Source organism: Xyrauchen texanus, chromosome 15, assembly GCF_025860055.1.
Source record: "Xyrauchen texanus isolate HMW12.3.18 chromosome 15, RBS_HiC_50CHRs, whole genome shotgun sequence".
In the NCBI taxonomy this organism is placed as follows: domain Eukaryota; kingdom Metazoa; phylum Chordata; class Actinopteri; order Cypriniformes; family Catostomidae; genus Xyrauchen; species Xyrauchen texanus.
The window spans coordinates 25,956,653-25,983,993 of NC_068290.1; the positions used below are offsets into that span (position 1 = coordinate 25,956,653).

General features: G+C 37.7%; 2 protein-coding genes across 3 annotated transcripts; one reads left to right on the forward strand and one right to left on the reverse strand.

Moving 5' to 3' along the window:
* Positions 1-1,119: 1,119 nt before the first annotated feature.
* LOC127656050 (guanine nucleotide-binding protein G(I)/G(S)/G(T) subunit beta-3-like) lies at positions 1,120-12,845 on the forward strand. Of its 2 annotated transcripts, none has more exons than XM_052144185.1 (9): positions 1,120-1,267; positions 3,210-3,336; positions 4,125-4,270; positions 4,863-4,926; positions 5,724-5,886; positions 6,079-6,145; positions 6,250-6,451; positions 6,956-7,172; positions 12,077-12,845. In XM_052144185.1, the coding sequence occupies exons 2-9, from the start codon at positions 3,280-3,282 to the stop codon at positions 12,181-12,183; spliced, it is 1,023 nt and encodes a 340-aa protein (XP_052000145.1). In that variant the 5' UTR covers positions 1,120-1,267; positions 3,210-3,279; the 3' UTR covers positions 12,184-12,845. The 2 variants fall into 2 exon arrangements, with proteins under 2 accessions (XP_052000145.1, XP_052000146.1); XM_052144186.1 differs by lacking the exon at positions 1,120-1,267 and adding an exon at positions 2,241-2,385.
* Positions 12,846-16,960: 4,115 nt separating this feature from the next.
* Positions 16,961-27,316, reverse strand: LOC127656387 (uncharacterized). The gene is made up of 7 exons (XM_052144701.1): positions 27,172-27,316; positions 26,803-26,948; positions 23,998-24,100; positions 18,692-19,296; positions 17,542-17,881; positions 17,287-17,360; positions 16,961-17,147 (listed from the first exon to the last, which is right to left on the reverse strand). The coding sequence occupies exons 2-7, from the start codon at positions 26,938-26,940 to the stop codon at positions 17,055-17,057; spliced, it is 1,353 nt and encodes a 450-aa protein (XP_052000661.1). The 5' UTR covers positions 26,941-26,948; positions 27,172-27,316; the 3' UTR covers positions 16,961-17,054.
* Between the last annotated feature and the right edge of the window lie 25 nt (positions 27,317-27,341).

Sequence of the window (27,341 nt, forward strand, 5' to 3'; positions counted from 1 at the left end):
CAGAAATCTCTCACTCATCTTTTTTTCTAGAGTGAGATGCATTATCTGTTTTGTTAAAATATCTAGCTTTTGAACCCATGAACACACAAAGATCACTCTCTTCTTTTTGTGCTACTGTGGTTACATTGTTATGGTGACAAGACATGTTACAACATAATACATTATTTTACAAGCAGGCTTGATTCAAACCTAATTAAGAATTAAAATGTATATTATATTTAATCATCTTAAATAAAGATTCTACTCACAGCAGCCTCTGGAGATCTGAACTTAAGTCACCTCAAAGTAGTAATCAGTCCATACAAAGAAATGTCTCTCCACATTATTTACTCTTTTATCTTCCTTTCTTTTCCATCCCTCCATCAGAAGGGATGACATCTGTGAATGTTGTGGGTATCCTGCCTGCTCATTCATGACTAATAAGCCACAGTAGTCCCATTGAGCCCTTCATCTGGAGGCTTTTGGGGGTAAAACAAGGTGGTTTTCTGGGACATTGGTATTTAAAGATTAGGAAAATATTGTTTATGGACAGTTTCAACCTCTGAACTTGCTACTTTCCCAAAACTTTGATATAATGTTTCTCAGTCCATTGTTATTGTCTGAAACCATCCATCAATGTTTGGTCCTACCAATGGGACTTGATAGGAGGACAACATAAGATTTGGTTTTGAATGTAATGCCTAAAAGTAGACCAATATTTACGTAATGATAATATTTAAGTCACTAACCACATCTCAAGACAAACTTCTACATTTAGTCAACATTTCATTTTGTTTATTGGAAAACATTTCCTGATGCCCAGATTGGAGGGAAATGGATGGATGGATGTGTATTGTTTCTATCACTACTTAAAGCTAAAACTAGTGAAATCTACCATTCTTCTGCCTTACCTCACCCTCTATTTTCTACACCTGTTCTTCTGTCATGTGACCCCATGACCTGATTCTCCCCACAATTTAGTTATCTTGTCTTTTGCTCTCTGTTCTCTACTAACAGATTTCCCTCCCTCTCACTCTCTCATCCCAACCAGGCTTTATCCCTTCAGCCCTGATCTCACTTCATCCCCTCCAATCCTCATCTGCCCATCACAAAAGCATCACAGAGTTTACACACAGAGAGAGAGAGAGAGAGAGGGAGAGAAATCAGGAGGTGCGTAAAGTAGAAAACCTGAATGAAAGACATTGTCCTGAGAAAAAGACAAGTGGAGAGGAGAATTAGAAGGGAAAAAGAAATACAAATAGAGTGGAGAAACATTTAAGAGGAGCAGGTAAGTGTTGGACTTCTACTCATTCAGATCTATATTTTGGATTTGCTTAACAATGCTTTAGCTTTTTACATGGCAAAGTTATGAATGTAAAATTGGTTTATTTAGGAAATTCCTATTTTAAGCCAAAAACAAAACTATTCCATAGAAGTCAAACAGCTTTAAGCCTGAATTAGACATAACATGCCTCAAATAAATGGCTTGTGTTGTGCTGCAGTGACTACAGATATATGTGACTTTTCATTGTGATGTTTCATTGAGAAATCGCTTTATATTCTCAGTGATTTTGAACATGTTATTTTAACAGAAGTATAATGAAAAGTTTCTCTTCATTGAGAGGAATAAAGAGAAAATGGACATTTTATTAAATATTTTCTATCATTTCAAATTACTTAATAATTATCATCAGTATAATGAATGCAAAGAATCAAATAGATGTTATGGAAAATATTCAAATAAAAAAGGTTTGGAAATGACTATTGACTGTAATATGATCACAGACTGCTTTTTCAGCAAAGTCACAGAAAACTCCTGTCAGAGATTCAAATGATGCTAGGCCACACTCACACAACCATTCAATCTCTTTCTCTCGATCTATCTACCTACCCCCCTTCCATCTCTGCTGTAGCTCTTATCCAGATGCAAAGAGCAGTCAATAATCGGATGAGAGCAGATTTGATTCAAAAGGCCTCCTTTAAAATCTCAGCAGTGTGGATTTAAAATCACTCTATTGCCTCTCTATATCTCTCTCCCCCACTTTCTCACTCTCTTGGGTTATGGTATTTGGTGCTCCCAGTCTGGCTGGTGATAACACTGCCATTTCTGTTTAATTCACACTAATGACAAGAGATGACAAATATATAGCAGCAATTTCAGGTATCGAGTTTAACCTTCAGTTTGACAACAAAGACATTTTAACATTCACTGATGTCCATTCTGGAACAGCTCCCTCCTACTAGTCCACCTCTCTCCCATCCACACCCTTCTGTTCCCTCACTTTCTCCTCAAACAAATTTTAGGCAAAAGTCATTTGGTCATGCAAGCTCGGGAGAGACACAAAGATTCGAAAACAATTCAAGCAAAAGGAAATAGAGTATATTAATCTGTCTAGGCTTTGCAAGGTAAGTCATGATATTCAGAAACTTGAGATACATAAAATTATTATTTGATATAAACACTAATCTTTCTAGCAGGTGACTAAAACTGGGGCTCACTGCTGAACTCTATCTATAGAATACAATATTGATAGATAACGTCTGATATGGAGACTATCATTTTTTATCTCAGATCTCACCCACTGCTTGTGTCTTCTGCAGAAAATCACGTTATTGTTTTGACAATTTTTCCGTGAGCTCAGGTATAATTTGAATACATGTTAAAGTGAATGAATTATTAATTTAAACACAATTATCACTGTCTACTGTTCATTTCAACTATAATCTGTTTTGTTATCCAGTGAATGCTTTTCAGAGGGACTTAAAAACTACAAATTAATTATAAGTCACCACAAACATATATAACTTGTGTGACAAATTAATGTAACTCAAACTTGTGCACTTAAATATAATCTATTAATGGACTAAACTATTCATGTAGAGTAATATCTGAATGTATTATAGGAAGTGTGAATATTTGAAAAAGCAGTACCTTGTATGGCAATGTGCTTGACTATGACTTGGTACACCTTGAACATGGGTGTAAGGTTTGTACAAGTGAAATTTTGCATGCATCCTTATTTGTGAGGATTTGCAAACCAGGTTGAGGGGAGTTTGAATTGCAAATGTCTGTTGATGGTGTGATCGAAGTTATTTTTCAACAAAAACAATGACCTTTTCCCACAACCAGAAGGATAAATTGCACAGTCATAATCAAAACAACAGCCGCGATTACTGTAACAATTAAATGAAAAAGACTGAAATAATTAATGATACTTTCCTCTCCCCAGCATTCTCTTGGCTCTACTGATCTCACTTCCTGTCTATATTCGTGGGTGATTGTGCCTGACAACCGTTGCCATGGGTGAAATGGAGCAACTGAGAAAAGAGGCAGAGAGCCTGAAGGATGAGATCACTGTTAGTGTTACCGCTCTCAAAGACCTTGTAGAATATGTCTGACAAAAATGAAATCACAGGATATTCTGTGCATAGTACATTTTTAACAATACAATAACTTTAGTAACACATATTTAACACACTTTTTACTAAAATATAGGGACATTTCATGAAATAGTTCTAAACTACACTACCGGTCAAACGTTTTGAAACACTTGACTGAAATGTTTCTCGTGATCTTAAAAATAATTTTATCTGAAGGCGTATGCTTAAATATTTCAAATGAGTTTTGTAGACAAAATATAATTGTGCCACCATATGAATATAAAACTAAAATTTAATACAAAATTATTATTTTTTTTAAATTGATGGCTTGGATCAAATAATAAAGAAAAGCAGCCAATAAGTGCCCAGTATTGATGGGAACTCCTTCAATACTGTTTAAAAAGCATCCCAGGGTGATACCTCAAGAAGTTGGTTGAGTACATGTCTGGAGTACATGTCTGCAAATTCTAGGAAAAGGGTGACTACATTGAAGATGCTAAAATATAATACAGTTTTGATTTATTTTGGATTTTGTTTAGTCACAACATAATTCCCATAGTTACATTTATGTTATTCCATAGTTTTGATGACTTTACTATTATTCTAAAATGTGAAACGAAAAAAAAAAGATTATAATAAAGAATGAGTATTTCAAAACTTTTGACTGATAGTGTACATCCCACAGTGAAGCCCATAGAAATGTTTTGGGATCATCTCTAAAATGTGTTATGTCTATGTCGGCGTATGATGTCTCTGCTCTATAGGCAGCTCGTAAAGCAGTGCAGGACCTCACACTGCAGGATCATGTGGCAGGGACATCTGTTGTGGGACGTGTCCAGCTAAAGATCAGGAAGACATTGAGAGGACACCTGGCCAAAATCTATGCCATGCACTGGGGGACAGACTCAAAGTAAACACAATTTTTTAACAATTTTCAAACTTTTTTGCAAATATACTAACAGTACTACATGGGTTGATATACAAGCAAGCACATATGTACATTATACAGATACCTCAGATATATTGTACATATATATTCTATAATAATTACATACATATACTCAGTTTACATTTATGTGCTATGCTGATAGAGCTTGCACTGTATTTATGCAAATATTAGTAAGATCAAGGCTTTTTATGTAGTCACAGATATTTACAAGGGGATTGGTACATGTAAAAGACCTCCTTGGCCTGCTTAAGTTCTTTACCACTGATTCGGCTTTATTTGAGAGGCAAATCTCAATCAGATATTTAAATTACTACACCAACTCCCCAAACTTAGTTTGCTTCTTAAAAGGAGGTTAGAAGTCTTGAAAAGTGATCAGATCTTTTGTCGTTGACATTATTTTGTTTGTGTTACAGCAGTCACACTTGAGATAAGCACTGAATTAACTACTAAAGTCTTACCATACCATTTTTTATTTTACCTGTGGCTTCAGAAAATGTTTTCTAACCCCGACCCCTATTTCTTTGTCTTTCGTCTCTTATTGTCTTTCTCTCAGTCTGTGTGTCAGTGCATCCCAGGATGGCAAGTTGATTGTATGGGACACCTACTCCACCAATAAGGTACCAATTTATTTATAATTTTTTTCTTTTCTTTTCTGTCCTTTTGTTTAGCTATAAAAAGCCAAAAATCACGATAACTATTGATTAAAAAAAAATAAAAAATATTCAACATTTCTTGCTAGGTGTGGTGCTCACCAAAACTCAGCAGAGCACTTTAACTTGCTCTCATGCACATTTCAATGCAAATCATTTCTAACCATGGCTATTAAGAAAATGAGGACCTGCCAGTGGTCAAATTTGTGTGCGAGAGGGAGGAGGCATATTTAAAAGTCCGAAAGTAGGACTGAAACATTTTCATTTTATTCATGGCAAAGGGTTTGGCTTGTTGCTAAATTTTTAAGTGAAGAACTCTGTAAGATGTGCTGTCATGTTTTGACTTCTTCCAGAAACAAACAATAATCTCTGGTTTTATAGTGGAGCTATAATTTTGGAATATGTAGTGATATTATTTATTGATATATTTTGAAATGAAATAAGCTTTATTTAAATAAATATATTGAAAATATTTTAAGCCATTTTCCATTGATTTCCTCTATATTTTTTGTATACTTTTATCCGATTCCCAAAGCTTGCACCAATCTCTTTCCCTGGAGATATGGGATGGCATGTTAGTTAGTGCAATATCTAAATTCCTCTATTTGGCATCCTTATATACATCCCTCTTAAATCACTGTACATCCATATATCCATGTATTCCTATAACCGAGAAAGTTTCTTTAACAACGTACATATAACCAGATGCCAATAAGCCTTAATCTCTTGAATGTTAATTAACATTGTGCCTGATTGTGGTCTAGGTGCATGCAATCCCACTGAAGTCCTCATGGGTGATGACATGTTCGTACGCACCTTCAGGAAACATGGTGGCGTGTGGTGGACTGGACAACATGTGCTCCATCTATAACCTGAAGGGCAAAGATGGTAATGTTAAGGTCATGCGGGAGCTCGCAGCACACAATGGTGAGAATAATATATGAATCTGGAATTTTTTATTTCTGAGCCCCATAATAACACAAATATATGATTCAACCCTGTCTGAGAAGGGGAGTGAACAGTGAGCTATTAGCTACTTGCGACTGATGCGTTGGTTTTTCTTTTTGTCTTTCAATATATATAATTTGAATCCTCTTTATTGGGTTTTCTGTTCAACAGGTTACCTGTCTTGCTGCCGCTTCCTGAGTGACACTGAAATCATCACCAGTTCTGGAGACTGCACCTGGTACACAGCAAAAAATCTATTAACTTAAATTCATTGTGCTGTAAATAATGCATTTAGATCAGCACTACATCCTTAAAATGACATGACCTCTGATCTCTTTGCAGTTTTTTGTGGGACATTGAGACAGGATCACAGAAGACTGTCTTTGCTGGCCATCTAGGAGACTGTATGTCCCTGGGTGTGGCCCCAGACTTTAACACTTTCATCTCAGGAGCTTGTGATTTCACAGCCAAACTGTGGGACATCCGTGACGGCCAGTGCAGACAGACCTTTGGAGGCCATGAGAGTGACATCAATGCCATTGGGGTAAGAATGCTATGGAGTTATAAAAATCAATTAGAGATTACAACCACAAAACAACCAGGGGAAATATTGAGTCAAAACATCATGAAACCACTTAAAAATGTAAAAAATATTAGGCAAGCATCACTATTACTGTTGCTTATACTATAGGGTTAGTAATAAACATAAGTATTTAACTTTGGCATGGAACTCATCCTGCACAATGTTTGCTGTAAACATAAATGTTTCATCCACTGTGGCTTGTTGAGGAAAGATGTGCTATATAGACTATAAAATTAGCAGAAAAGCCCTTATCATTCAACTGAAGGAAGGACCCAATCCATCTCTATGGGTCAGAATATCATATAGACTTGGGAGTGGGCTCTTTTGATTTGGTTTAGTAAGCAACCACCTAACAACCACACTGAACACCTGTGCAACCACATAGCAATGTGCTAAACACCACTCAAAACTCCTTATCAACCAACTCAACTTCTTTCTCTTTTACTGTTTCTCTGGCCTCTTCAGTTTTTCCCAAATGGCAATGCAGTGATCACCGGTTCAGATGATGCTACCTGCAAGCTGTATGACCTGCGTGCAGACCAGGAGCTCATTACATACCAGGACTCCGCCATCATGTGTGGAGTAACTTCCCTTGCTCCATCCCTCTCTGGAAGACTTATTCTTGCTGGCTATGATGACTTTAACTGCAACATCTGGGACTCGCTTAAGGCAGAGAGAGTGGGTGAGTAGCAGGAAAGAGATAAGAACAACAGATACTCATTACAGCATTTTGGCATTTATTTGGTGTGTATGAATTCATTAGAACAATCGGATGCAAAAAATACATCTTAAATCTGTTCTATGAAACTTGTAAAAAGAAAAAAAGCAATTATATCCAGCATACAGGGCATTTTAAATACCAATGTCACGTCCACACTAATACTAATTGCTACGTTTATACCTCTCATCCATACTGGAACGTGTTTTCCTCCACAGAGACTTAAAAACAGAAAAAGGTAAACAGAGACTTTCCAAAACGTTCTCAAGTACAGCATAAGGAAAAGACATTCACAACAGAAAACATGCTAGTATGGATGTGGCCTAAGAAATGTGAACAACTTTAAAGAAATATTGTGGGTTCAATACAAATTTAGCTCAAGTGACTGCATTTTTGGCATAATGTTGATTACCAACAAAAAATTTAAAATGATCCTTACTTTTCTTTAAATAAGCGAAAATCTGTTTTACAGTGAAGCGCTTACATTAGAAGTGAATAGGGCGAGTCTGTAAATGTTAAAATAGTCACTGTTTCAGAAGTATAGACACTAGATGTAAACAATATATATGTTAACATGATTTTAGTTTGATAAAATCACTTGTAAAAATTTCCATGTAAAGTTATTTCCAATTTTATAACTTGATGACATACCGCTGTAAACCTTAAAGCCCTAAAACGACCGTAAAAATCACAGAGGCTGATAAATCGGCCAATATTCTGACTTTTTCCATTATCGGCATCGACCGATAAATGTTCCCCTTTGACTGATTTGTTTCTTGAGGGCACTGAGAAATGCATGTTTGCATGTGAATCAACTGAGACATGTAAAAGACCAGTCACTGCTCATTTTGTTGCTCCATGCCATCGTTATACTACAATAGTAGAGGTGTGCAACACAGTCTCGTTTAAACGGTCCGCATATCAGATACTTTTGAGCTCATGTTACGGTGCTCGCCTATTTCATTCTCCCTCTCTCTCCTCAACAGTACCCTGTAACTTTTAACTGTCTTGTCTAATGATACAAAGGTAAATATCAATCAAACTAATATAAATCTTCCTTTGAAGCACGTACTCTAACATCCTCTCGTCACTTTTCTAATGATAAAAGGCAAATATAAATTAAGCTTCTATTATACCATCTGCAAATATGCAGATATTTCGTTTAAACAGATGTATTTCACGAACCCCACGAAAATCTAGCGTTTTCTTCCCATCGAGCACAGTCGAGTCTTCTATCAGCCAGAATCAAAACTTCAGGATCAGGATCAAAAGTTTCTCTGATCCCCATTTGACTCAGTACACTTGACATTGCGTGCTAACTCATATGGGGAGTGTCCTTACACACAACCTAGTTGAAACCTCTCTACAATAATGCCAATATTCTAATACTGGCTATGGTGTTTGAGCCCCACCCTTGTAGGCGTGAAGCTGTCCGCTATAATAGCAGTTGCACAAACAACATTCCTCAGAATTTTCTTCCATCAAGACAGCGATTCATCTCTCATCTAGAAGCCCTCTTCTGTTTTGTGGGCCGCTTCAGCATTCTGATTTCCTGCAGGGATTTGGCAGGTGTTGTGTATCCTAATAAAGCAATTGTATATTGTGTGTGTGTGTGTGTGTGTGTGTGTGTGTATATATATATCTCAAAGATTCACTTACGTGTTCACGTCTTTATAAAGATGTTCCGTAAGTGTTCCTTGTGCGAGAGGCACATCCTGCCGTCAGATCAGCATGAGAGCTGCACTCTCTGTCGGGGCTGCGCTCACGCAGAGTCAGCTCTCATGGAAACATCGCCCTCGTTCTGAGAGACTATTCAGCTTCCCGTGCCCTCCCACCCACCTCTTCTGTGATACCCGAGGAGGCACGGTGGGGCCGCGAGTTCGAGCTGGATGAATTTGAGGTGGTCCTCATGCTGGCACATGGCCTGCGAGCCCCTCAATCTCAATGCAACTCATCTATGCTGATACATTATGTACATGACAATTTCCGGCCCTCCGCTGGAGCACACATCCTCATCTCGTTCGGCAGTTCTGATGTTGGGAATGATGATTACGTCATGTCTCTTGCTGCATCAGGCGAGTGGTCAGTGGATGATGTGAGGGTGAGGAGCATGTATGCGCCACCGACAAGGAGATGCTCAGCATCCTTTCAAGGACGGTCGAAGAGCTTGATATCGAGTGGTCTCCTCCAGAGGAATCTACACAATCTCACCAAGATGAATGGTTCCTGCAGTCTCGTAGATCTGCACCATTCTGCCCTGAAATTCATAACAAACTGTCAAAATCATGGCACCTGCCCTATTCACCTCGACTGCACAGGGATTACATCCTCTCTAATGTGGATCACGGGGAAGAAAACTGTTATGCCCAACTGAAAGAGGAGGTAGCAGCACATCTCTGCCTGGTGAGTAGCAGGGCGTGGAACTCACGCCCCGTTGATCTTTCTAAGCCGTGTCGACTAACCTCCACACTGGCTGGAAGAGCATACTCAGCGGCGGGCCAAACTATTTCAGCACTCCACGCGATGACGGTGCTCCAAGTTTTCCAAGCTTAGCTCCTCAAACAAATGGATGAGCAAGGCTACGATCCAGAGACATTCAAAGAACTCTGCACCGCTACGGGTTTAGCACTGTGAGCCACAAATGTCACTGCACAGGCCATTGACAAGTCAATGAGCAACCTGGAGTTTTTGGATCGGCACATCTGGCTGACCCTCATGGAAATGTATGATGTGGGAAAATTATTTATTTGAAATATTTGACATCTATTTGATGCTCCAGGGTCTCCAGCCTGCCTTATTGGAGGCTCTGTGAATAGAATTGCGGAGCAATACTCCATGATGTACTCCAACAATCACAGGCTAAAAGACATTTTATTCCAAAACAGAGCAGTACTTCATCACAACCGGCTAACTCCCGCTCTGTCTCGGTCCAACAACGGCTAAAAACTAAAATTTCACCGCAGAGCCACTGGTAAAGCCACACAAGCAGTGGCCCAAACAAAGGCAGAAGCCCCAACGCAAGCCCCAAAGCAAGCCCTGCGCCAACGGGAACCTGCCCCCTGTAGCAAAGTGCTCCTGACATACAATACTGTTCCCCTCTTCCCCACTGCTGTTTGTCGAAAAAGGAATATTTTTGTTCAAAATTTTGTTCAATATGTTATTTTCTGTTTCTCACATTAATCACATGCAATAAAGTTTACACATTATGCACAACAGCTTCCCAATAATGAGCGGTGCACTATATCATGTATGAACAAACAAAGAATCTTTGTTTAGCAAAAAGAGTACAGCGCTCGCACGAGACACTCACACTTTTTTGGAAAACCAGACTACTAAATATTACATTTTATAAATGCAACAACTGTAATTGTTCGGTTGAATGGGGAAACAAACTGTGAATCCTGAACAAAACAGTTTGTTGAATACATGTTTACACATTAACTCACTCAGCTGATAAGCAATGAAAGTAGCTATGTGCATTAGCTAGTTAGCTATAAGCTTGTTGTCACAGAGAGTAAAAGATGCACCAGCATTGCGTCTCACCAACTAGGTAAAAGCATAGCATGAAATCAACACTCAACAGACACAATCCACCACCGCACCGTTGTCTGATGAGCTGCAAAAAGATGCTCTGATGTTTAAATTTCAATATGCTACATTACTTACTGCACTGACAAATTATAGCTGGCTAACAGAAAACAGATATGAGTGACATGGTTGTCAGGGACATCCAATGATGGGGTCATTGTTTATTAACTTTCCAGTATGTATTTCACAAACTAGTTTGCAACTTACCGTGAAGACACCGCTTCACTCCGCCTGTCTGCAAAGCCACCATCAGTTCGGAGTCAGCTCTGTAAACAATGGAGTCGGTGTGCACTCTGCTGAACAAACTATGTAATGACACAAATTCTAATGCATTGTTATTCTGCGTTATCAGTTCTGAAAAAAGATTTCATATCTGCGCATATCGGTAAGTAATACGCTGATAAAAATATATTGGTGAAAGGCTAATATCGGCTGATAATACCAGCCGACTGATATACCGATATATCGGCCAGGCACTACTACAAATGCTGTCGATTGATCTTTATTTGCATTGAACCCGGAATATTCTTTTAAACACTTTTGACCAACAATATTCCCCCAAATGTTTTCCCAACTGAGTTGTCTCAACAGTTTCATATCGAACAATGTTGCAGAAATGCGAGCTACTATCATGCATAACAGCAAAATAAGAAATAAAAAAATTCTTGTTAATTGATTGTTTGAAGTTACCTTGACAAAAACGTATTAGCTTAATGAGACATTATTCATTGAGGATAATTAAGATGATTAAAAAGAAAAAAATATTGGGGCCTGGGTATTGATGCTGATTACCACCTCTGGAGTCGCAAGTTCGAATCCTGGGCATACTGACTAACTCCAGCCAGGTTTCCTAAGCAACCAAAGAGGGTAAAGTCACATGGGGTAACCTCCTCGTGGTCACAATTAGGGGTTCTCTCTCTCAACGGGGCACGAGGTAAGTTGCGCGTAGATCGTGGAGAGTAGCATGAGTCTCCACATGCTGTGAGTCTCCACGGTTTCATGCACAACGAGTCAAGTGATAAGAGGTGTGGATTGACTGTCTCAGAATTGGAGGCAACTGAGACTTGTCCTCCACCACCCGGATTGAGGTGAGTAACCACACAACCACGAGGACCTACTAAGTAGTGGAAATTGGGCATTCCAAATTGGGAGAAAAGGGGATAAATTAAAATGAAAAATCTTTAAAAAAGTTTTTTGGTTTTTGCAAAAATATAATTTTCTTAATCTTAAATTGCACTACATTTTTTCTTCAAATGACAAAATATTTTTGTCTTTTTTAGGAGTGTTGTCTGGTCATGACAACAGAGTGAGCTGTATTGGAGTGTCATCTGATGGCATGGCCTGCTGCACAGGGTCATGGGATAGTTTTCTGAAGATCTGGAACTAAGACACTGTCTCAAAAAGTGGCAATATCAGTAGAATATTTCAAAGACAGGGTAAAATGTAAAGAATACAATTGAAACAGGACTATGGGAAATAATTGTATAAGTAGGGAGGGACAGGAATGTTTGTTGTGCACAAGTTACAACAAGAAGGATTGTGAATCGAAAAAAATAATTCAGAGATGGGCTGACTTGTAAAATAATCTAGTCAGAAATCATGCAATAATACAAAAAGTTTTTCAGGGATTGCTAACTGCAAAAGTGGGCATTTACAAAGCATTTAACTATTTGGTGATTTCTGAGGTTATTTTTGTTTAGGGTAATTAACACATGAATGCATATAATCACTATAGCATATGAAATAAGACTTCCAACACTAGTTGAATCAAGCTTTCTGATATCATCTACAATGTGTATCCTATGCTATCAAACCTACGTATATGACAGAGGTTGCCAAAATAGTTGATGGCTTAAGTCTACAAAGAATTACATTTTCACTTTTATGAAATGTGGTTTACAGACTATAGATAGATCAAATATGAGTTCTAGTGAGATTGTCTGATTGAATCTTCTTATGTTGAATTGTGTTATTTTTTTTCTTTTTTGATAGTGCACTGACAGTATCATCTGACTGTTCTTTTCTGCATATTCAAGCCAATAAAAAACTATTAGAATCTTGATTTTTTTTTCTCTCTCTCCTACAGACCAGTGCCTAGAATATTTAATTAAAACTATTTTAATAATTTAAATCATTGAATGGATAAACAACAATTGAAGCCACCAAAAAAAATTAAAAAAAATTCTGTGAGGGGAATTGGATTAATGATTGCAATTGTCTTGCCACAGCACATTAACATAAAAAAAAAGGAAACACGTTTTAAAAAAAATTATACTATATCAAAAATCCGATACCTAAAATCTGATACAAAACAATCTAGGCTAAGCAATAATATTGCTCTGGACACCCTAACAGATTTATCAACTTATTAATGTTTTTGAATATTAATATGAATTTATTAATTCATTAGTTACCATATTTAAAATACATTTGTATATGGGGCATTATTATCATTAGACATTGACTATTGACCAACTATTCACAAAGCAAAGATTTAAAGTAGTTAGCCCAAAAATGACAATTCTCTCATCATTTTCTCACTGTTATGACTTTCTGTCTTCTGCTGAAAACAATTAATTTTCTTTTTTTTAAGCTATTCTGTAGTAGATTTTCTATGTTTAGGGTCATTGTCTTGCTGCATCACCCAACTTCTATGGAGTTTCAGCTGGAGCACAGCCACCCTGATATTATCCTGTGGGATATCTTGATGAACTTTAGAATACATTTTTCCCTTTATGATGACAAGTGGTCCAGGCCACGAAGTAGCAAAGCAGCCACAAATCACGATGGTCCCTCCACCATACTTCACCATTAGGATGATGCTTTTCAGAATCAGAATCAGCTTTATTGCCAAGTATGCTTACACATACTTGTCTAGGTGACAGGAGCTTCCAGTGCACAACAATCCAGAAACAGCCGCAAGACATAATAAAAAATGTTATATATATATATATAATAAAATAATACATATACGTACATACGCACACATACATAGTGCAATAGTGCAAATCTAAAACAAATCAGTTAAATAAAATACAAAAATGTACAGTGCAAAAAGGTTTTTTTTTCTTTTTTCCTTTGTATGTAATGGCAGAAGAGGATATGTTAGATATTGCACATAATTATTGCTCAATGGGGCGGCTTTAACTGTGTATGAGATGGATAGCCTGAGGGAAAAAACTGTTCCTGTGCCTGACGGTTCTGGTGCTCAGAGCTCTGAAGTGTCGGCCAGAAGGCAACAGTTCAAACAGGTAATGGGGCTGGGTGAGTGGGATCCAATTTTTTATGTTGGTATGCAGTGCCTTTTTTACGGCATATGTAGTGCTGCGTGTCAAGGTGGTCTCTGGCCAGTTTAAGGCATGTAGCAATGTCTTTGTTGGAAAGCAGCAGCTTCCATCGGGTTTTCCTGCAATGGACACCATGCATGTTTAAGGTTTTCCATATAGTAGACTCATGAACAGAGATGTTAACCAGTTCCAATGATTCCTTCATATCTTTAGCGGTCACTCCAAGCTTCTAATTTACCTCACTGAACATTCTGTGGTGTGCCCTTTGAGTCATCTTGGCTGGACGGCCACTTCTAGGGAGAGTAGCCACAGTACTAAATCGTCTCCATTTATAGACCTCTCCATCTATGATGACATCATTAGCCTAGGGGTTAAAATACTTTCCGACCTTCACTGTGGATGTTGGAATAATGTATTCAATATGTACAAGAATAAAACAATTTGTGCATTATAAGTTAAAACAGATTTTGTACATTATTGTAACATATATGAAGATCAAACCCATTTATACATAAATGCAGGTAATTCCAAAGGGTTCACACACTTGCCTCTGTATTAATTTTATATCTCCATTTGTGTCCTGCAGAAGACAGTAGATTTGGAGACAGCAAAATGGTGAGTAAATGACAGTATTGTTATTTTTGGGCAGGGGTGGAAAGAGTAGGGGTGAAAAATCATACTAGAGTAGAAGTACGGTTACTTCCCCCAAAAAATGTAGTGTGAGTAAAAGTAGCTTTCCTAAAAACCACTTAAGAGTAAAATAGTAGCTCATTTTAAAGTACTCATGAGCAGTGAGTATAGAGTTTCAAAACCTATGCCCTATTATAATGAACTCTGTATGCCAACTTTTAAAATACATCACTTATCTGTGAAAAACACTACATGAATCTGATTCCAGAAAATAAAAGGGAGACATGAGAACAGAAATTAAAAGATTAAAAAGTTATTCAATACACAGATCACCATTTTAAATTGAAACAATTACATTAAAATCAGTTTTATGTGTAGGGTCTAAATTTCCCTTAATGCCAACAGTGTGTTATTGTTGTGCATAAAACATATTCAAACAATGCAAGAAATGCAAAAAAATGCTAAATACCATAGAGGATGTAGAGCAGGCATGGGAAAAGTTGTTCGGTACAGGGGCTACATCACACAAAATAAGATTTTTAGAAGAATATCTCAGCTCTTTTGGTCCATACAATGAAAGTGAATCAGTGCTAAAATAATTCACTTACATCGAATGGACCAACAGAGCTGAAGTTTTCTTCTAAATATCTTAATTTGTGTTCTGAAGAAAGTAAGTGACAGATGGCATTAGGGTGAGTAAATAATAAGATAATTTTTGTGTGAATTATTTAAGTAGCACATGAGGGGCCACACTCTCCTCCATTTGAGATACGATGTTCAACATTGATTTAGTTCTTGTATCTTTTATGCCCAGAAATAGTTGTTCTCATTCTAATGCAAGATGCACAATTTTCTGAAGTTTGTGACTGGTGGGATGTTCTGCCTGATTTGTTGCTCTGCAAATGTTGATATTTTTCTATCTTTATAAATGCCAAGCATAATCAAATTATTTTATCGCTACATTCTTGGTAATTTATTATACCAATTAACACCCTCTACATTAGGGTAAGCATTATTAAAAAAAAATGAACAATATTTTCAAAAAATATTATTAAACATTTCACCGTTTTATTCGATTACATTTATACTTTTGGCTGGATAACTTTTAGCTTTAAAAGTAGTGAGTGGTTTTCTCGTTTTGTTATTTGATTAATAGCCTTTATATGACATAGCCTACAAGACATGTACACTTCAAGTCTGACATTTTGATGCATACGCTTTTTGTTCCACTGTTTAAATTCATTTTAGACATAAACGACTGCATTTACATTAAATCCTCACCAAGACAGCATTGGCGGAATTATAAAGTGTATTTGACCATTTAGGCGCATAACCTCATTAGCGCTCAAACATTAACCGCCTGTCAATCAAACAGCGACACACTAAAAATCTTTTATATTTCATCTAGATCAACCAACCAGTGGTGCTCTTGCTATCGTTATTGATATAATGAACAATGAAAAACATAGGCTAAATATAGAAAACTACTCAAGTTTTATCGAGGCCAGCCCTATTGATAACATTGCATTAATCGTGCACAGCAGCCCAATGATCTCAGTGACAGTTAAATTACAGGCTACATTATAGACACACTGAATCTAGGAAGCAGAAATATGAAATTTACCTCGATGTTTCTTCAAATTACAGGCAGGACTAATGCCGATTTCTGGCTTGAGCAAGTTAAACTCACATGATCAATTCAAGTAATTGCCCTTTTTCACTGTGAAAAGCCCTTTTAGGTGCAGCCAGTTATCTTCAACTGTACACGGTGCTTTAGGCATTCTCCACATCCATAAAAGATGGTGCCAAATCTGCAGCTGCCATTAAAAGTTTTTTTTTTAGCGTTTAATTTGATGGGAGTCACAAGTCTCTCTAGCCAATCATGTTGATGGATAAAATAAAATCAGGATGGTAAGTGGCGAACACAGACGCGGGAAAATAGCGAAGTAGAGTTACAGCACATAAAATATACTCCAGTATAAAAAAATTTAAACTACTTAAATATAAAAAAGTACAATTCTAGGGAAAGTAGTTACAGTAATGTGAGTATTTGTAATGCATTACTTTACACCCCTGTTTTTGGGTAAACTATTCCAATAAATCTGGTTCAAGTAAAAATTATAAATGAAAACGTAGTCCCATCCACAATGTCCTCATGTCAGCTTAAAATATGAAAGAAATTGGTGACAAAAACAATTAAAATAACTTTTATTTACATTAAAACACACAAAAAGGTTTTACAAAAAACAAAACAATTTGAAAAATCATTATCCAATTTAAGACCTGAACATTTTTATATACATAGTGTTGAGTAAAAGGTTTCATTTTCATTCAGTTTGTCTCACTCATTCTCCTTGTCCAGTGAGAGAATCAAAGCCTTTCTGTCCATCTGGCTGAACCTCTGTTTTTCTGGGGTGGACACTTTTATCTTGACCTGAATAGGGACAAGAAATATTTAAAGATTTAAGGTACAATAGATGAAAGCGATTACATGAAGAGCACTGAGGTTCAACAAGCAGTAGTAACGAATGACTATTTTGCTATAACTTTGAAGTTACATCATGTGCAATTACCTGGGCGTTGCAGTCCCTGGACGAATTTGCCTCCTTCAGAATCTGCAGAGGGGATCTGCCCTCACCAATCAGAACTTTTTATGCAATGATAAAAATCAAATACACATTTGGCTTCAGAAAGTGCATTTTCTTCAATTGAAAAACAAGGCCTACTCTACTTTCCATAAATATTAGATAAAATATCCGCCATCATAAGAGCAGCAGAATCATTAATAATGCTTAAATTATGCCTGCTTGGTGTGCGCACACACTTACCTCTCTGCCTCTGTTTGGTGCGCGCAACCATATTGTTATTCTCGTTTGTGGCAGTTTTTTTGATAGACAATGGTGAAGACAAAGTTATTTTTCCATGCCCTTGTACCCCTCGGGCTCTGACACTAGTGGTTCCAAACCCCACGCCTAACCACTGGGGCTTAAAAACAGCCTGACTGGGGCTACGGGTGTCGAACTTTGGACAGCGGATGCCAGTATGGACAGTTTCAACCTGGGTGTTGGGCACTGGACTAGATTTGCTGGAGACAACAGCTGGCTGAGGTGTAGGATGTTTGGTCACCTCTAACGGCTCATGGATCTGCTCTGGAACTGCAACAGTGACCTGATGGGGGTGGAATTAAAGATAAGATACCAGAAAGTCCTGAGCCGCACACTGTAGTGCTAAAAACCCAGCGAGCTCCCTTGCAGTCTATTGATGCATTGATAAGGCCATTCAGACCAAACATTCTTGCATAGACACAAAACATGGAACAGGAGCCTTGTAGTGAGTTATGAAATAATTAGATTAAAACAAAATTTAACTTGACACACCTTCAATAAATAAAAACATGGTCCTCCTTAACGAAACGCTTAAAAAAAACACATCAAAGACAAAAACATGTTCACTGTAAATGGCCCCTAAAGCAGCAACTTAACAGAAATGGAACCTCATAAGCGAAGCATTTGGAATATTCTGCACCACAAAAATAGGGCTTTGCATGAAATATGCAACGCATAGAATTTCAAGGGAGTATAATGTTAGCATGTTGCTTATAATCTAATGATCATAAAAATACATTTTTGGACAATGATCAGTTAATGAATAAACACTTTATCAGGGATGGGTATTGCCAACCACCTCACAATTCTATATGTACTGTGATACATATGTCAAGAATCAATTTCAATCTCTGACCGCAGAGAAACAGATCAGTTTACACTTATATTGATGATCTGCTTCATAACTGAAATGTTGCACATAATAAATAAATAAATAGAAAGGAGACATCTGAAGTATTGTGATATGGCAATATGGTAAGACAGTATTGCAATATCAACATATGATTCAGCACAAAGCTAGCATTTATCAATACTTTTATAGGGAGCTCACCAATTTTTGGAACAGAGTATTTCAAGAAGATCAGAAACATACCTGCTCGTCAGATGTCAAGGAGGAAACATCATCCACCTCAGAGGTCAAGGCAGCTTCAACAACAGGTGTAGAGGAATCTGCGGCTTGTGGGACCACAGAGACATGAGCATCGGAGTGTTCCTCATTCGGTTGCCTTTCAGCAGGAGGAAGTGGAGTGAAAGGAAGCTCCTCCAGAGAGGATGAATAAATGCCTTCGTGACATGCAAGAAGACTCAAACTGAGTTCCTTTTTCAAAGGAGAATCACCAAGAAGCAGAGCCTCCTCCGCCTCTTCTAGCGGGGGCTCGGCATCCACCTCCAGCTCCACCCGACTGTCCACAATCAGCACAAATGGGCTGCTGCATATGGAGCCGTTGCCCTCTGAAGGAGAGAGGACCTCAGGGGTAGACAAGGCATCTGTGTGTCCATTGAGGATGCCAGAGTTGTGGTCTTTCACCAGAGGAAGCAGATGCTCTCTGGAACATGTGTCAAGTTGCTTCTCCACACTGGGCAGGCTGGGGTGTTTTTTGAAAGAGACAGGACGATGGGGTGCTGCAGCTGAATCCCCATTCCTAACGTCATTGAGAAAGAAGGTGCTCAGCCGCCGGGCTAGAGAAGTTACACTCACTGTAATGCAAATAAGGAAGGACTCTTGAGCTCTTTAAAGTACACATTTGGCCAAAATGGCAAAAAAGGTGACATCTGCCAAAAGGCGAGTAGCTGGCATTCCTGGCTTTCCTTCTATATTGGATCTGCTCAAGTTTTGTGAGGTTTATTACATGAAATATGTGTATATTTCCAGAAGGTATATGATATTAGTTTTATTGATATTTGCCTTTTTATCATTAGACAAGATAATTAAAAGTTACAGGGAACTGTTGAGGACAGAGAGGGAGCATGAAACAGGCAAGCACTTTAACATTAGGAGCTTGAACGCATCTGCTGTTGCTCTGATATGCGGACCGTTTAAATGGGACTGTGTTGCACACTGGTCTATTATTGTAGTAACACAATGGCATGCAACAAAATGAAACGTTACTGGTCATTTACATGTCTCAGTTGCTTCACATGCAAGCAAGTGAAAATTAATCGACTGATGCCGATAATTAAAGTCAGGCCAATTTATCTGCCTTGGTGATATATCGGTCGACCACTATTAATAATAAAGTCTGTAATTTCTGTACCACTTGTAGAGCTGCAATATTATGACAAAAAATGTATAAGTTGATTAGTTCGCTTGACATTGTAATTGCTATTTATTTTGATTAATACATTTTACATTACAATACTTATTTTGGGTGGAAGATCGTATGTTAACTCTAAATTCTGCTTGAAAGTTTCACTTTATTTAGTTGACTAGCTACTGGGAAGCTTGCTTCTAAAACAACCAGGCCAATTTAACTGTTACACTTGTGTAAAATCACCATGCAACAACTGCTTTATGCAGCACAATGAGCTAGTAGCTAACAGCTAGCGGTAATGTTATTGTTTTGGTCAGTTTGTGTCTTGTTTAAGATTATGTGATGGCATTAAAGGCGGCACAACTATGACGACCAGCCTATAATCCCACCCACGTCGAGATGGCGCTAAACAGAAGTGGAAATGCAAGATTGAAAATGTAAAGAGAGTAGAACCATAATGTGCAGTGCCTTTGTAGTTTGGTTATCTTGGTCCAGACCAAAAGAGGAAATTATACATGTAGTCCTGGTTCGCTTATGGGGCTTTTCCACTGCACGGTACAACTCTTCTCTGCTTGCTGGGGGTTTTCCCACTATGGATATTACCAGGAACTTTATTTAGTACCACCTCGATGGAGTTTCCAAGCAAGCCAAGCGAATACTAAATGTGATGTCAACTCAGAGAGAATCATCACTACCAGCGTCACTGGATTTTCAAAAAGCGATTGCAGTATCATTTGTTCACACAACTTATGAATTGTAAAAAGAAATGGCGGTGCACAAAACCACGCCATAGTCAATAAACGAGGTGCAGACGTTCCTCTTGTTAGCGATGAACGAAACGAAAAAAATCTATCAGGAAGGGTCTCAGATGTTGGCCGCACAGCTGAGACATGGCCAACAACGGACCTACAAACAATGTAGGGAAAAGAAAAAAAAAAAAAAACGTAAGCGACTACAGAACCATCAAAGACAAGTGGATCGACCAAATGGACACTATCTAGACCGGCGAGCAATGGGAGTGAGAGTGCCTGGACTCAGCCACGGCTGGAGTCCACAATGGAGGATGGTACGTTAACTCTATACTCTGCTTGAAAGCTTCAATTTATTTAGTTGACTAGCTACTAAATAAGTTGGCCAGTTATGGTAGTGTTATGGTTTGTTTTGGGTCGCGTTTGAGATGACGTCAAGGCAGAAGAGGCGGAGCAACTATGACGATCAGCCTATAATGCCACCCACGTTGAGGCACCACTAAACAGCAGTGGAAAAAGCAAGCTCCGAAAAGTAAAGAGTCGAACCGTAACATCCAGTGGAAAAGTGCCAATACCATTCACACTAGCATTTTTAATAGAGGTCGACCAATTAATCGGCCGGCCGATTAATCGGCCGATTTTTTGCATTTTTTACATAATCTGCATCGGCCAATATCCACGCATATCAAGCCGATTATTAGGCAGGCGCATCTGTGGGCAGCCTAGTGTTGTTGTGGAACACGTGTTCGACGCACGCTGCCCCTAGAGTCATTTTCCAGGAGAGTGAGCAGACCTCAAGGAAGGAGCTAAGTTCCTTGGAGAAAACAGTAAGGATTAAATTTGTATAACTTCTTTAGATTTAATTAAAAACTTTTGATATGTTACTGCCAACTTCAAGAAAAAACGTGACAAAAGCGATAGTTGACATGACGTTCGGTTACTTTGGATATTGATAGCGTAGTTGAATTTGCATTATCACAGCAGAAGGGTTGCTATCATGTCACAATAAGTAAGCAAGAATTTTGCAATTACAGACAGTGAATCTGAGACTTTTATTTGTTCTGTTTGTGTGTCTTATATTTGAGAGGGTTGTCACTCAATGCAGATAAATAAGTAATAAAAATATACCAACGCAGTATAGGCTATTGAAGGACTGGCTTTGGTAAGCTCGGACGTTACCGGTTCTGCTGTCGGTACTGGAGAAATTAAGAAAATACATTTATTATTGCTATAAAGAGAAAGTTATTTTAACTCGCCAGCCATTTCTATGTATAATAATAATAATAATAATAATAATATGAAACCATTTGTCTGTGATGCAATTTAGCTATTCGCAGTCAGAGAGAGAGAGAGAGATCTCGCTCACGCGGTGCCACAGCGAGCACAAAACGAGCCCAACACGATCACAGCTTAATGAGTGACAGAACTAAACATTCAAACGCAGCCTGGTTTAGATCTGTGATTATTAGTCTGATTTTATTTTAGATTTCGCCTTCCAAAGATTATAAAAAGAATATTTATACATAAGCCGCATTCTGTCTAGCACAACTCCCTTCCCTTCACAGCGGTGCACTGACATTTCTCCCTAAAACTCAAACTTAACATCAGAATCAGCACGATCCGTGATTGTTGTAAAATGCAGTCTAGCTACTGTTGCTAAATTGCGGGATGCGTTTAATAATAAAAAGAGCGCAAGAGATACCGTTCCCAAGGCGGCACGCGCTCCGAAACACACCGCAAAGAGACAAGCAAAGTATAGGCTATTTTGGGTTTCATGCGTCTAAACGATCAACTATACACAAAAATGTAAAAACGACTGGCTTGGAGATTCACTTAAACACAGTTTATGTCTAAAATGGACATAGTTATGGAAATAGTTGGGAGAAAATATGCTGCATCAGGAGCCTATTAGATCTGAACTCGGTCTTAAAGGGGAAGCAGTCTATTAAACATGTGACGATTGAGCCATTACTGTGAATCAAACAACAAAAGGCAAAGAGAAAATCACTTACAGCTCTTGAATGAATAACTTCTGCATTAATCTATGATAAACTATGCAGTGTTATTTTACAATTGATTACTTTATTAGATTTCTTTTTAGACCACACCTGAACAGTAATGTTAGTAGACCTTCCTGAAATTAACTCACTGTGCCTATATAACGTTTATATTTGTGTAATATATATATATATATATATATACACACACACACACACATACACAAAAAAGAACCATTAAGAATACCGTTAAAGTACCGGATCGATAAGCAGTATCGGTAAGAGTAGTGATACCATTAAAACCTCAACGATACCATCCCTAGTTATGCTTGTGCTTCTCTTGGATGCTCTGAATATTGGATTACGTGTCTGGATTGCCCCTTAATTAAAGCTGCATTTGGATCTCAACCTTCGTGTCTTGGAGCAGTTCGTAACACCTGCTTTGTTTATTTAATATATTTGTTATACATTATTTATACAATATGTTTTTACATTATACATTTTTAATTTTAAGTGTACAAGTGCAGATTGGTCAAGTGTTCAATAAATGTATTTGTTGAGAAATTTTGTCTACCTTAAGTAATTATTTGTGTTACATTTTATCTTTCAAATAAAAGGTACAAATAAGAGGTTAAAAACAAGCACATATCGGCCAAAATAAATCGGCAGCATTAATCGGCCGACCCGGATTTCAAAAGATCGGCATCGGCCTGAAAAAATCAATATCGGTCGACCTCTAATTTTTAACACCAAACCAAAAGATACGAAACAAAAAGGCATCAGGAAAAAGTCACAACCTGATTGGACAGATTTTATGACATATGTGTTGCAAATAACGTAACTTGCTGAACATCCAAAGCAATGCTGGCTGCTGGGCTAAATGTGCTCGTTGGATTTATATACGGTGATATTTTTACAAGCGGAGAACAAACAAAGTGCTAATAAAAGGTGTAAAGGAGTCAAAACAGTGCCAGGAATTCCTCAACGCCTGTACCAAACTGTAATGGGCAACATGACTCCTATGAGGAGAAGAACCAGGTATGCTTGGTCAGTATTAGGCAAATTACTTTGCCGTTTTTGGTCCGTTTAGACATCTTTGGTCCATGTTGCGTACATCTATCAATCCAGCCACACAAACCACACCAGAGTTCATTTGGAAGCGGACCGAGACCAACTATTCAGGCGGAACACACCCTTACACTAATGATAAACTCCTTAAATGGCTTACTTTATGGTGTTGGGTTTATAAATTTTTTAAGAAAGATTATAGGTTGCCATATTGGTTCTGTTTGCTTAAGCAAAATGAGCAACATATTTATAATACAAAAGTGCCAACCATTCAGCTTGTGAGCTCTTTTAATGGTCTTATAAATGACACAACATGGAGTACTCTTATCTTACCCTTTATTGGGGTTCGGGCAATAGCAGATGTGGGCGAGCGGGGGTCAACAAATACAGGTGCAACGGACTCCACTACAGGAAGAGGCGAGTAAGCCACACCCACCTACAAGAGAAGAGGAAGATTTATTAGTTTAAATTTGATTAAAAGATGCACACTTTTGAAAAGATACACTTTTTGTTTGTCATTATGAACTATACTTAGTTTTCAGTTATCAGTGCCATTGTACACTTTTGTATGAAATATTTTTTGGCAATTTCATTATCCCCATTTCTCCCAATTTGGAATGCCCACTTCCTACTACTTAGTAGGTCCTCCTGGTGGCGTGGTTACTTACCTCAATCCGGGTGGCATAGGACAAGTCTCAGTTGCCTCCGCTTCAGAGACCATCAATCCACACATCTTATGTGGCTCGTTGTGCATGACACCAGAGACTCACAGCACTTGAGCCTCATGCTACACTTCGCGATCCCCGCTCAAATACCATGCACCCCATTGAGAGTGAGAACCACTAAATTGCAACCACAAGGAGGTTACCCCATGTGACTCTATCCTCCCTAGCAACCGTGCCAATTTGGTTGCTAAGGAGACCTGGCTGGAGTCACTCAGCACACCCTGGTTTCGACCAATTGAGTCATTCTATGAAACGGGTGCCATTTGGGTCCGCAACGTTTGATGAGATAAGGCACAAAAAATGTCCCAAAGTGAGTTTCCAAAGCTTAAAGTTATTCAATCAAGTGTTCTTGTTAACATGATAAAAAAAAAAAAAAACCCTACTATTCTTAAAGAGTAACATACTATTTTTAATAATTTTTCATTAGTACATAACCAATTTCACATGTCCATGTTGACCAACATGACATTTGAATCTAAAATATCACCAAATAAGAAGGTATTTTTTTCAAAATAAACATTTTTTTGTAAATATATTATGATTTGCGTGCGTCCCTCAGTTTGACTTACCACCCTGTCACACTAACTTGTTTTTATCTATAAATAATGTACCATTGCTTTAAATGACATCACAAAGTGGAAATTACATAATTTGAGCCTTGTAGCACCAACAACAAAAGCAGGCAAGTACTGACATTCTTTTACTTTGTTTATTTGTTGCTTTTTCATGTTAGGCAGGGTCCGTCAAGCTCAAACCAACCACCCCGTCATGCAAAATAGATAGGGAAAACAGTTTTTTTTATTACAATATTTACATTATTAATGCAAAGAAAATAATATTTCAGACTGAATGCATTTATGATATGTGAGGAACTTGACCACATGAGATCTGCAGCCATTTTGGGATTAAATTTACCACCCCGTCACATGTTTTATTGTGACGTGGTGGTAAGGGATGTGATGGGGTAAGAGATCAAAAATTGTTTGTTAATAATTTTATTGTAAAATGTTCAAAATGTCATTGGTTCTAAAGTTTGCATCCCCATTTCTGAATGTAATAGCAATGTTCTCTAATAATATCTTTGTATCTTTTTCCATCCAACCTCTTTGGGTACTCTTTGAGCAGAGCATGACCGAAGTTGTCCATTATATCTCCAATTTTAATGTTTCCCATCCCCCAGTTTTATAAAGTTTAAAACCAGCAGATCATATAGAGAAACACTTTGTCCATAGTGTCACAGTTAACCACCCCGCCACATCAATTCACAGGGTCATTTTGTTAAACTTTTATGGAAAGGAAATTAAATGTTACATAAATTAATGTTGAATGAGGTTCTTGTTGTGTGGACTAATCAGATAAATTGAACTTTATTTGTATTTTTTAAGTGAATTTGTTTTTTCAGTACAAACAATGAGGCCATTGAAATATTGAATTCATATTTCAAGATTAAAAATCTAATAATAATTTTTTTTTTTATTAAATTACAGACTTTCTATTGATGGTTTCCAAAAAAGGGACATTTTACTATTAGGAAAACATTCGATTTAAAAAAATCTGTTTCTTATTTTTCTACTCTAATGCCGTAAATATTGTCCGTAACGGGGTGGTACAAGAAAGGCTCCCATGCCTGAATAAAAAGGATAATATTAATAAGGATTTTGTGCCTGAGGTGGGAAATATGTTTTTTTTTTTTTTTTTTTTGGAGGATTAACATATCTTTCAAGTTGTGAGTTTAAAAAAAAAGAAGTTTACTCTTAATGAAAAATTTGAAAATTGCAAAGTGGAAATGGCACCCGTTTGGTAGAATGACTCAATTATATTTATAAAACCCTCAATCTTGAAACAAACTGGAAATGCACACAGGATGATGTTATACATAACACCCACAATATCATAATTGTAATTAAATAAAAAAGCTCTATAATGCGAATATATAGTATACATTTATGTATACTAATGTTAGTCAAACACATCATAAGATCATGAATCACAGACTATATTCACACTTATAATGCCACAGTTGCTTTCTGTGTATTATTCAGGAGTTAAAAGCAGCTCATACATTCATACAGATGAGATCATCACAGACGTTTTGTAATATTTTGACTAAATCAGAGCAGAAAACACAAACATTTTTAACTTCTGAATGATAAAGTTTACGGTGACGTAGACTCGCCGGTGTACGGAAATGTATTGTGTATAAAATATATTTAAAAAATTTGGCAATATTTGTGCTGACTTCAGAACTGTAAACACCTTTCCTGGGACTGGATCAAAAGCATTCTTTTTAGGTTTTCCTTGATATAGTTTTACGGGTGTTTTTGCATTCATCGCCAGTGTTTCCTCCCGCTGATGGTCACAAATATGGCGGCTGTGGGGGGAAAGTGACGTCACTATGCTGGGAGAGTTTTACCTGTATAGGTGTGCGGTCGACACCGCAGGACGGTGAACGAGGGTCCGCCAGTTGTGATACACGCGGTGCTTTCAGCCGCTGGCTCGGATCTGGCTTTGGTGTTGATGCCACAGTCATCTTGCTTTCACTGGCACCCATTTTTAAATCTTTAAAAAGTGTAAGAATTACCGCATGTTAAGCTTTTCAAAAGGAAGGTGAAATAACAACAGTCATTATGTTCAACATTAAGATATTGAAAAGAAATGCAGTAATGTAGGTACTACGTGTTACTACATTTAGTAGTCGAATTTCATTCTAAAGCAGTAGCTCTTGCGAGGTAGCGTTTTGATAACAATATGAATTTATGACATTAAACCAAATCAAACTCACCTTAAAACAAAACTTGTTCAACTAACCACTATAACTTTCTTTTTCTTCCGTCTCTTTCACACCAGGTCTGACAAAATATGTCTGTCGTATAATATTGAATGCGTATCAACACAGAAAACCCTTCAGCCGTCTTCCGAACTCCGTGTGACTCGAGCTAGAGTATTTAAATG